The 12,779-nt window shown below is 40.7% G+C and overlaps 1 protein-coding gene across 1 annotated transcript; it reads left to right on the top strand.

The window, feature by feature from the left end:
- Positions 1–9,470, top strand: LOC121507487. The gene is made up of 5 exons (XM_041783872.1): positions 1–296; positions 1,642–1,989; positions 2,191–2,489; positions 7,373–7,500; positions 8,531–9,470. Exons 1-5 carry the CDS (start codon positions 113–115, stop codon positions 8,742–8,744), a joined length of 1,173 nt encoding a protein of 390 aa, XP_041639806.1. The 5' UTR covers positions 1–112; the 3' UTR covers positions 8,745–9,470.
- The last annotated feature ends 3,309 nt before the right edge of the window (positions 9,471–12,779 follow it).

Genomic DNA, 12,779 nt, shown 5'->3' with positions numbered 1-12,779 from the left:
GTACACAAACAGGAGTGCAGCCCATTGTAAGGGACCATCTCAGATAATCACTTCTATTTCTACACAGTGAAGGACAATCAGACAGTTTACAGCAGAGACCGAGCGCGTGAAGATGAGGACGAAGCTGTTTTGTGTTGCCATGGTGATGACCCTGATGTCCGCAGCGCTGCTCATCACCTACTGTGGATCTGGATTTATGTCAGAACTTGTAGTTCACGCAAAAAGGGCCGATGATGGTGAATCATCGTGGCCAACAAGACCATCATGGACGACGAGAGCATGGTGGACCACTCCAGGTAGGAACTCATATGTTGTCTTCCTGACATATAGTTCATAGTTTTTATGCAGATAGGAATCTAAAGCTGCTCTCCCTGTGCAACATGTCTGACAAGGAAACTAGGCTGCAGTCATGTGAAAAGAGGAACAAATACGAGTGCAGTTGAAGGGTTGCTAGTATAATTTCTAGTTTGGAATATCTCATTGGACTTGATAAGGTGAATTGACCCTACAAGTCCAGATAAACATCTTATTTCAGGATCTCACAAGAGACAAAAAGGCTGGAGCTGTTTGTAATTCTCAAGCTAAATTAGAACGTCCTAAATGAGACGACATGACCCATTTAAACTAAAACATAACAAATGTAATTGGTTTGTTGCTTTTTTAGCCAGATTTAATTTTTAAAAACAATTCAAACCTTAATTTTACTTAGATACTCAAAGGTGTTATCTGGACCTGATTGATAATTTTGGCTTATGTTTAATCTGACAAGAAGTCAGAGTACACTATGGATGCACTGTTTGGGGTTACAGTGCCTGTAAAACATATTCATCTCCTCGGATGTTTTACCCTTTTATTGATTTCTACAAAGTAATGTCAATTAAATAAAAATCTGTAATGTAAAATAAGTGACTGCAGTCACAGCTCTGAGTCTGTGTGGATAGGTCTCAGTCAGGATTTCATACTTAAACACGGCAATTTTACTCCCGTTTCACATTCATTTTACCCTCTACCTTTACAAGCCTTCCAGGGCCGGGTGCTGAGAAGCATCCCCACAGCAAGATGCTGCCAAGAAGCATCCCCACAGCGTGATGCTGCAGAGAAGCGTCCCCAACTCATAATGCTGCCACCAGCATGCTCCACAGTGGGGATGGTGTGTTTTGGGGGATGTCAGTGTTTGGCGTCTTGTCTGATGGTCTAAAAGCTCCATTCTGGTCTCATCAGACCAAAGAACTTTCTTCCTCTTCACAAGGAACTCTAGTCCAGATTGAATCTGAGTTTTCTTCAACAGTGTGTTTCTCTTTGCCACTCTCCCATAACGCTCTGACTGGTGAAGAACCGGGCCAACAGTTGTTGTCTGCAGAGTCTCTCCCGTCTCAGCTGCTGAATCTTGTCTCCATCCCCTGACTTAGACTTTCCAGTAACCTTTTCTCTGTGTGTTCTTTTGTCTTCATGGTGTAATGGTAGCCAGGAATACTGATGAACTAGTGAATAGACCTTCCAGACACAGGAGTCTTTATACTACAATCACTGAGACACATTCACTGCACTGAGCATGAGCATCATATTATATTTGAGTAAAGGAATTATTTAATATTATGCTGATGACTTGTTTCTGTTTCCTCTCCCTCTTTTTTTCTTCAGGATATCCTGGAACAAATCTAAATGGGAAGATGTTCACTTTGAGTGCTAATGGAGGAGGAATACGCCTCTATCCAACATATTTCAGACACACTCCATACTCCGGGCATTCAGCGACTCCCTACAGAGACATGAATATTACCACCCAACCCTACACCACCCCCAGTCTCAAGACTCGACCCTACACCACCCCCAGGCCCAAGACTCGACCCTACACCACCCCCAGTCTCAAGACTCGACCCTACACCACCCCCAGGCCCAAGACTCGACCCTACACCACCCCCAGGCCCAAGACTCGACCCTACAGAACTACTAGATACCCTTACTGGACTACAGCATCTCCTTACAGAGGTGAGCACATCCACAGACTACATAACCAGACAGAAAAGGTGTCTTGGTATGAAAACCAGATGGAAATGTTCTCATCCTTTCATGGTATTTTCTGTCCTGCTTAAAGTTGATGCTTTTAGGTGACATGTTTGTAAGTTTGTGGTTACAAGGGGCAGAGTGTGAAGTAAATCAGGCACATTTCTTCTTTCCCTCTCCCCACAGGTGTGTCAGTGTGTCTGCGTTACCTGGCCGCTGCCCATCAAGCAGTCATCCGCACTCTCTTCACTCTCAGTCCATCCACAACCCCTTTGACAGTGGGTGTTGAATTCCCTGACCGGTATTTTCTGCCGATAAACCCGTACTACTACACCGATGTGTACCTGACGCCATCCGTCCGGTTTTGGTCAAACCTGAATCCAGAGGTCTGGACCAGAGTCTGCCTCACTGTGGACACTGAGCGGAACGTGGCTCAGCTGTTCAGTGGGTCGAACATGAGCACCAGGAGGATCCTGCCCTCTAGGGTGAGGAGAGTACTGACACAACTGTTCTTCATGTTTGTTTGTGCAGCCACGGCCTGATAATGCATCTTTACTTTAGGCATGCACAACAACAGCAGGGCAGCTTTTAGCTAAAATATAACTACAGATAATTATGGGACTCTGACATTGAGTATATATATATATATATATTTACTTTGAATACTACTTTAGGCTAAATTTGAGGCTTTAATTAGATAGACATGGGCTGTGTCAGAAATCAAACCTATTTCACTACATAGCTATGGTTCTCCACTGGTGGGTCAGGGCCCAAATGTGGGTCACAGAACCTTTCTCAGGGGGCATCGGAAAAGGGTCAGACCTGGTCTGACTCCTCTGCGACACATGCTGGATCAGGCCCAGGAAATCATGCCAGGTGTCCATGAAAGCGCAACTGACACTCCTGTTTCCGGCAGTTGACTCTTCCCATCCCTGCTCTCCTGAGCACGTCAGAATTAAACACTCGGTCTCGTCAAAGATGCCCGAAAGTGTGCAGAAGGGAAGTTTTCACTGATATTTTTCACAGTTATATTCTTAAAAGGAACCCTGCATGATCAGACAAGTTCATCTTGTTGAATAGATATTTGTATCTGTCAAATGTATATTGAACTAAATACCCCACATATCTGCATTTTGAGTAAATTTGAGCTCATAAACTCACCAGGAGGCCGCCATGTTTTGGTCTGCGCTGGTAGTGTGACGTCACCTTTCCTCAGCGCTCCTCTCCGTTGCCAGCAGTAAACGTTTTTCAGGCAGTTTTTTCTGCTTGCAGCTGTTGCTGACATGAGTTTGCTGCATGCTGGTTTTGTCTCCCTGCTGTCAAAGCTCTGTCATTCCTCCTTCGTTTTACCTCAATAAAACCCCCTACAGACTGGATTCAGTGTGTAGTGGAAGCTTGCTGGGAGCTTTTCAAAATAAAAGCACAAGTATACATATGAAGGGAGTTTCTCCAATGAAATGCTAAAGTGGACTTTTACTTTGAAAAGTGCAAACCGGAAGTGCTTTCGTACTGTTTACATTTACCTGAACCGTGTGGAAAAAGAAGAGTTCACAAAGAGTAGACGTTTGGGGAACAACGTTATTAAACAGACACATTTTAGTTCGTGGCCTTCATCTGGTTCATCAAGACACTGATTTCAAACATTTTCTACCCATGTGGATTTAAATATTTGCCACAAGAAGGTAAATATGGCTCTGTATTTATCATTTTCCTGTCTAGATGGACAGATAACCGCTCATGCTGCAAATAAAAAATAGAGGAGACCACAAATTATAAAATTCTCCATCTGTGAGACGTACTGCGTTTCTGAGATGCAGCCCTAACACTGGCTGCCAGTCAGAAACAGGTTACTGCAGAGGAACGGTGAGGAGCGCTGCGGAACTGTGACATCACAGCGCCAGTGCGGACCAAACATGGCGGTCTCCTGGTGAGTTTATAAACTCAAACTACTCAAAATGTAGCAATCTGGTGAGTTTTTTTAGTTCAATATACATACAAGAGATGCAAATATCTATCCAAGAAGATGAACTTGTCTGATCATGCGGGGTTCCTTTTAAAGCCTAGATTGTCCTGAAATAAAGGATGTATAGAGCTTGACTGAGCATCGCAGGGTTGATGTTTTACAAGCTGTTTAAGACAAAAAGTCCCGATGAGACATGATGGCGAAAAAAATAGCTGTGAGTTCTAAGGGTTAATTGAGTATCTTACCAAAATTAAATTATAATTTACAGTAGTTTTGAACCCATGAGTATAACTACGCTTTAGAAAAGTAAGCTGAGTGTTGTAATATTTATGACATGACATGAAAAACACAAAAAGTCCTCTCACCTCAAGTTCAGCTGTCCTAATACAGGGAAGACTGGAGATGAGCTGGAAATTTCCATACATAATTTTGGGAGACAGTGCCCTCTGGTGGTGACATAGGAGTGTGACAACCAACACAGTTCTTGCCTATTTGCTGCTGGTGCTGTTACTGTTTGACACATTGGGCCAGATCTACTAAGATCCAAATTTGCGTGTACTGATTTGCGTGTGCAATCTAGAATTTTGTGTTTGGGGTTGGACCGTGGTCTGTGGGTGATTTACTAAGAGTCAGTGCGCAAATGACAAAAGGTGCAAACGTGTTGGAGACACGCCTATTTAAATGAGGGTTTTGCGTGTTTCATGGTTTGCAGCATGAGAGTCGAATGCGCAAAATGAAATTCGACCTGACAGAATTAGAGGAGTTGATGGATGAAGCCAGTAAACACGTAAATGAGCTACAGCAAAGAAGCCCTCGGGGAGTCGGAGAAGCAAAAGAGTTTTCCTGTTGGATTATGCTTCCTGGATTTGTGTGAGATCGTCTTGTTTTTGTATGTTTTACCTGGTATACTACTAATTAGCCGTCGATTGCACTTTTTTTTCTTTTTTTTTTTCTTTTTTTTTTCTGTGTGGATTTATTGTTTTTTTTTTCTGAGGAGACTGATGGATTATAGACTTTTGCTTTTGCGTTTACATGAGTCATAGAGATTTAAAAACGACTTAAAAGAGCTCAGATAAGGACGAGGTTGCTGTTTTCATTAGATTTAGACTTTTAGTTCATTATGAAATTATAAAGACTGAGATAATATCTTTAATTTTGTTGTGACCTACTTTTCATTTAAGTTTACGACGTGCGCTTATGTTCTGGGGAGTGTTAATTAAATGGGAAGCATTTCAAACTCATTACATTCTCTTGAGAGATTTTTTGATTATATTTGTTCAGAATTGCTGTTTATTGCATTTTGAAATATTCTTTACTTTAAAAGGTTTTCTATTTTCCTTAAAAATCCCCCTTGTGTGAGTTTAACGCTAGCTTGAGAAAAGTTAAAGGTACAGTGTGTAGAATTTGGCAGCATGTAAATGGGATGTAATGTTTATATATTTATGTGAAGTATGTTAAAATAAGTGCACAATCATCCCCTTTAAACATGACATAACGAACCGCCATGTTGTCTACGGCAACGTTTTGGGGACAGAAAGAGCAAAACGCGATTTTTTTTTTTTTTTTTAAGATTTATTTTTGGGCCTTTTCATTCCTTTATTTGATAGAGGAAGGACAGTGGATAGACTTAGAAACAGGGAAGAGAGTGGGGAGAGACGTGTGGTAAAGGGCCTCGATTCGAACCCAGGCTGCCCGCGTACACGGGTAGCGCCTTAAACTACTTGACCATCTGCACTCCCAAAACGCAATTTTTAAATACGAACCTGCCCGCCAGTCCTGAAAGCTACCTGGAAGGCAGGTGGAGAAGAAGACTGACCTATAATCTATAAAAATAATGGTTACAAAAATGAATGAATATACCCTCACCTAGTCACTGCTATAAATGATGTCCAGCTCATGATCCTTTTTGGTCTTCACAGGCTCTCGTTGCTTAGTGATGTGATGTTTTGGTAACAGATCGGCTCATTCTAAAATCTGAACGCTAGATGTCGCTAAAATTCCAAATTCTACACACTGCACCTTTAAGTGTTACAACTTCACACAGAACATCAGAAAAACGGGATTGGGAGATCCCGGCTGTAATAGCTACCCCGGTGGAATGACCCAGATGCTAAAAATGTAAACTTGGAGTTTTGTCATTGCAGGTATTGTGTGACTCCTCCTTATGGCTCCAAATCCACTCTGAGTTCCTCCAACAGCTCCAAAATGGCAAGGCTGGATAGGCGATATGTTTTAATGACTGTTTCCTCATTCATTCCAAAAATGTTCACACGAGGATGAAAAGTGCGTTCTCTGCGTCTTCTTTCATCGTTTCGATGTCTCTTTCTTGCCACAATAACCGCAGTCATGTGTGCGCAATCTGAGACGTGTCAAATATAGACGCAGTTTCTGTGAGCAAAATTTCCTTCAGGTTTGATAAATCACTTTGCGTGCGCTAAAATAATATATTTACATCTCTCCTCCCAGCACACGCACAATTGCGTTTAAACGCCCCATATTGAATATTCATTGTGGTGAACGTACTAATTGGATGCAGCTACGCTATTTTGCACCTTTGAAAGACACAACCCTTAGCGCGCGCTGTTAGTAAATCAGTCTGTACCCTTTTTTTGCGTGTGCAGTGAGTTTGCACACATTTTTATACATGCAAACCTTTAGTAGATCTGGCCCACTGTGTAAACCAACCATGCACCGGTACGGTGTGATGTTATACCATTGCAGAGGGAAGTTGGTTTGGAGGGTGAGTTCATGTCATGTTTAGACTTAATAACCAAACGCTGTTCAGATGAGAAATTATACAACAAGGAACATGGCCAATGTGGGAAACTCCAACACCTTTAAAGATTGTCTGAGGGTGACTGGATGAACATTCTGTCACATTCATTATGGGCCATTCACAGCTACAAGACATGATTTAGTGGGCATGTGCAGCTCCTGGTGAGTAACATGAGCTTGACAGGCAGGCGCTGTCATAGTATGGAGAAACTCGGTAAATCCAACTCATGCCAAAGCCGGTCAGGAAGAATGAAAACACCCATGAAAAGCTTCAAGTGCAGTTTTTTTGCCCTTCTTTTGATAAAGAAATGCTGTCCAGTTCTGCTGTAACTGTCTCTATAGAAGTATCTGAGCTAAACACCAGTCACCATTGTTTATCACCTTGCAGTACAACCAAACCCCACCAGTAGCTACCGCCTTCTCTTCAAATGAAGCTGATTGGTCCGGTAATTTTTCAGACCAGGCACAATCATTTCAGGCTGGAACTTTGCACAGAGACTCGCCTGATGACAGACGTGGAATCTGTCCAATCCATCAGCTTTACAATGTCAAAAATAGCCGTAATGATTTAAATCTGAGGCTCTCATTTCAAAATGTAACTGATCTGTGTGTTTGGATGTGTGTGTTCAGTACTTGTGGTCAGGTGAGCCCGTGATCGATATTCCAGGCTTTGACGGTCAGGTGACGGACGTCCAGATGTGGGATTATCCTCTCCGCTACAAAGAAGTCTTCAACTACATGACCAGAGGTTTCTACGTGTGAGTATCTGAGCATGGCTGTCTCTCATGGCCGACAGAGTCAGACCTCAACGTATACGCTCAGGGGAGTGTCTAGGGCAGGGGGTCTCAACCTTTTCAGCCCACGACCCCAAAAATCAAGGTGCCAGTGACCAGGGACCCCCACTGTGCCTGAAGGTGGCTGAACACAGTCATGCATATTCTAGAATAGTCATGTACAGACAAGGCCATCCATAAGGGGGGATAGATGGGAGAGCTTTCTGGGGCCCAGCCAAACTGGGGACCAGCAAAATCACAGTCCACTGTAAAGTTAAACTGTGGTATTTTCTATTCAACCTGAATAATAAACACTCTTATCAAAGAAACTCATCTAATTTGTTTGTGTAGTAAGTAGCCCTCTTAAAAATGATCCTTTTGTTAAAAACTGAATTAAAATATGTTAAAAATAGCTGAAATGGGTTAATAAGGGCAAAAAATGGTGGGAAAAATGGTGAAATTAGATTTTAAAAGTAGCAGAAATGGGATAGACATGCTAAAAATTACGTAAATGTGGCAAAAATAATCTAAACAATGGTAAAAATGGGTTTAAGTGGCAAAAATGTGCATATTAAGTGGTAAAAGTGGATTCATAAGTGGCTGACATGGTGTGAAAGTGGCAAAAATAGGTGGAAATTTGGTGAAATGGGATGAAAATTGATATTAACTGGCAACAAAAGGGTTAGCTGAGGCAGAAATAGTCAGAAACTGGCAAAAATGGGCATATCAAATACAGGCTTAAAAAGTAGTAAAAGGGGTTAATAGTGGCAATAATGTGTCAACAGAGGCAACAATAGGCAGAGAGTGGAAAGATTTGGTTTAGAAGTGGCAAAAACAGGCAGAAAAAAAGTGGTGGCCAGGTAGGTTTGGATGGATTTTCCCTCAATAAAAGAAATGAAGAGTGGTTTAAATATTTCCACAGCACTGTGTGAATGCTTATTCCTATTGAGCATATTCATCACACTCGTTCCTCTAGCTTTAAGTCCGTTATTTGACATTTTGAATCCTTTTTTAGGCCGTACCGCGGCTCCGTCATCACCTGGTCGTCCATCAGCTACTCTCTTGAGAGGAGAGGACAGACGCTGCTGGAAGACATCTTTGAGAAGCAGGGGATCCAGCCAATCAGCAGCCGCCAAGGGAAAAGTCGACGCCCAAAAGGAGAGAGGAAGGGCAGAGAGTTTGTCCACATGGTACAGAAGAAAGAGGAGAAGAAAGAGTGGTTTAAATGAAGCAAACAGGAAGAAGTCTACTAAATATCTGTTTTTAACTACTAATCAATAATAACTGATCAGTGATTTTATGAATGGGAGAGTTGATTCAGAGTATAGAGCCATGATGAGGTGCAGAAGTGTGATATTCTCTCAGCTGACTTAGTGACCAAAGTCTTCATCATCTTAACAAAATCATGATTTGGAAAATGTAAGCTTTGTCAGGTCTGTCTTTAGAAACAACTTTTAAAACGCCTGTTGAACGGAGGTCATATCCATCATTTCTGATGCATTCAAGGAAGTCTGTGAATCTCAACACTGATTGGACTTTGTGACTGTGCTGAGCAGAGTTTTCTCTAATTTAGCTGTTTTTTTAGTTGTACCTTTGCAGATATGTGTTTATTGAGATGATTAAATATTATTTTAGGTAACCTCTGATGGGTGCTAGGATGTCATTAAATAATAACCTTTTTTTGCTGCCCTCTCCAAAGCCTGCTGTGATTGGTTAACACTGGGACTCCAAACATACAGCTTAGGGCAACCAGAACTCTTCGTGTACTAACATCCAGACTCCTGGACTTATGTTTTTCTGATATCTGATCAATGAATGGAGACTTCTGTCATAGTAGCATCTTTTTCATTTACCTTTAAGTGTATTTGTGTGCTTTGTTATTCATCGTATAAACGTTCAATAAAGAGATGGCTGAGGACAGCATATGTGTCACAGCCAGACCCTTTACAGAAGAACCAGTGTCGGTTTATTGGTGCATAAAAACACCTTTAAGGAGAGAGCGGCTATGTCAATTACATTTCAGTTGTTTCTGACATGTGTCACCCCATCCATACTTTTATTTATCTATATATTCATCTAATTTTCAAATCATTAATACAAACATCAATCATTTTTTCTATCCATCCATCCATTTATCCACCTCTTTATCCATAATTTCATCCATCCATCCTTTTATTGATCCATCAATTTTTTAACCATCATCTACTCGTCCATTTATCTATCTCTATCTATAAATTCATCCAAACATCCATCTGTTTTATACTTCTATTAATCCATCCATCCATCTGTTGTATACATCTATTAATCCATCTGTTTATTCATCCATCTGTTTTATACTTCTATTAATCCATTCATCCATCTGTTTTATACATCTATTAATCCATTCATCCATCTGTTTTATACATCTATTAATCCATCCGTTTATTCATCCATTTGTTTTATACATCTATTAATCCATCTGTGTATTCATCCATCCATCTGTTTTATACATCTATTAATCCATCCGTTTATTCATCCATCCATCTGTTTTATACATCTATTAATCCATCCGTTTATTCATCCATCCATCTGTTTTATACATCTATTAATCCATCCGTTTATTCATCCATCCATCTGTTTTATACATCTATTAATCCATCTGTGTATTCATCCATCCATCTGTTTTATACATCTATTAATCCTTCCTTTATTCATCCATCCACAAAGGTGTTGGTAAAATCAGACAAACTGAAGACATCCGGGTTTTTAAAAACATATTTAGTGTCAGAAAAGAAACTGAACATTTTATGGGTCATCATTATTTCTCTGTATTTCATAAGACATCTGTTTTAATAGCAAAATAATTATCGTACATCCTCATAATGTGGGCTAACTTTAATTTTTATGTACAAATTCTCTGCAGAGTGGAGCATGAGAAAAGCCCTCCATAAAAATTCTGTTAAAATAACTTTTCTTTTTCTTTTTTTTTTTTTACAAATATAAAACTAACATGTTTGTCCAACAACCAGGCGTCAGGTTTTTTACAACCAGCAAGTAGTTTTCTTTACAATTATGTGCTTTACAAAAAAAGGCAAAATTCAAAGTATTTATACAACGTGTGTGTTAAACATTAGATCAATTCTTCAAATAGCTAAATTCACAGCAGGTCCATAATGAGTGGTTTATGTATTTTTAATAACACTTTCTGCAGTGAAGTCCTAAAACTCACTACACTTATAGAAAAACACTCTGACATGGTAATTTCACTTTAAATACATGTTATCAGAATAAATTCAATGACCTGTATGCCGTTATTGCTCTAAATTTATAACTATAGTTTTTACATTATTGGGTTTCCAGGAATGTTCATACATCCAAGTAAATCCCAGATCATCATGAAACTTTAGGTGGAATAGTTTCAATCTGACATGAAAACAGATCCTCTTTCTGTTATTGCCCTTAAAGACAAATCAGCTGCCAGATGACATTTTTATTAACATTTGTGTAATGCTTCTGTTTGCATGAATAATTCTTTTTTCTTACAAAATAGCCATTTAAAATTAAGTCTGAAGATTATTAGACTCTAAAGCTGCTTTTCCACCAAGCAGTCCCACTTAGTTCAGTACAAAAACACTTGTAGTTCTTCCTATTTCCACTGGAAGAAGTTAGTGATGGTACCAAAGTTATCAACTGCCCCAACTGACTTTTTAGCATCCTTCTGTTGGGCCGATGTGACCCTAAAAGACCCTTTTGAACATCCACATGAAGGGTTGGGGTGTTCGGATTCTTGTTAAAATGGAGGGTTAGCAGGGTCAGGTATGGGAGCATACGCCGGTTCAGCACTCCAACCCTGGTCCTGTGCTACTCTGGCCTCCTGATGGCCATTGTCCAGGCCTGCACCAGGCCCATGCCCCATCTCAACAGATATCACTCGAACTAGATCAGGCTCGGGAAAGTGTGCCAAGGTTCTGTTAAAGTGCAGCTACTCCTTCCCAACATTAGTCAGCATTAGACACACGGTCTAATGACGACACCCAAAGATGCTTCGAAAAGAAGCTGTCACTAAAGAGTCCAGCTGGCACCTCTGGCCATCCGTCAATGTCCAGACCTCGCTAGAGTCTAGTAAGACCAGGAAGACCAAGGACTGAAAGACTCAGACTTTCGTCTGCATGCTCAGATACCAGAAATGCCACACTGTCTAACTCAGCAAGCCCATTGCCCCACGCACCAGTCCAAATGGAGGGGTAGGATGAAGCACACAAACTTCAGGTCCTTTCAAACAGGGACTTTCCAGAGGTTGACTCCAACGGTTTGGTCACAGACCCTGTAGCGCCACATTATGTAATAACGCCGTATTATGTAATAACCCTAACCATAGGACTTAGTGTGGGCTCCAAGGTATGCCCTACCCAACTACCTTGCCCTAATTCTAACCGCTTAGTGACTTATGCCTAAACCTAACCCCCCTTCAGGACGCTAGACTAAACACGTAACCTTAACCTTAGGACTTAAGGTGGGCTCCAGGGTATACCCTACTATCTTGCCCTAACCCTAACCGCTTAGTGGCTTACAAAATGCAGCGTTACTACATAATGAATTGAAAATTTATTACATTACTACATAATGCGGTATTACGTAATGTGATGCTACAGACCCTTTTCTTGCAATTTCTTGCAAATCATGGGCAAGATTAGAAACTTACAGCAACAATCTAATATCATCATTTATGTGGTTTCAATTGTTACGGTCCTGTGGATTTTAAACAGGCATTAAAAAAACTGCATGTCCTATTGTCGTGTCTGAGTGTCAAATAGTCCAGCACTAACATTTTAGAATCCTTGATGACAATGCAAAGTACTTTTCAATAGAGGTTTCATCACAAACATCCAGTTTTGGCCAGTTTTTGGTCCGTCTACTTCATGCACACATTTTTACGGACTGTCTGAGTGAAATTTAAGCTGATTTAAAGTTGGTTTCATTGCAAGGGAGAGAGAAAGAAAGTGAGCTGCAATTTTCAGGCTTTATGAGGGATTTTCACTGGGTCTCAGGAGGTTAAATAACTGATGAGACAAAATGCAAAAAAAAAAAAAAAACTGTCCCAAAAAAGAGTCAGTGTGCAAACATGATTAACACAGAAAGATCATATTTCTTTTTTAACAATTAGGGAAGGTAAAAACAGGATGAGTGTGCAAAAGCCTTAATGTCTGATTCGTTTCAGGACAGCCCGGTTTTAGGCACTCTTCTACAGGGGTACCAAGTGTACCCGCCCGACCTGAGGCCCACAA

This window comes from Cheilinus undulatus, linkage group 3, assembly GCF_018320785.1.
Source record: "Cheilinus undulatus linkage group 3, ASM1832078v1, whole genome shotgun sequence".
Taxonomy (NCBI): domain Eukaryota; kingdom Metazoa; phylum Chordata; class Actinopteri; order Labriformes; family Labridae; genus Cheilinus; species Cheilinus undulatus.
The sequence above is the reverse complement of the archived record's forward strand: the minus strand, read 5'-3'. Positions and strand labels throughout refer to the sequence as shown.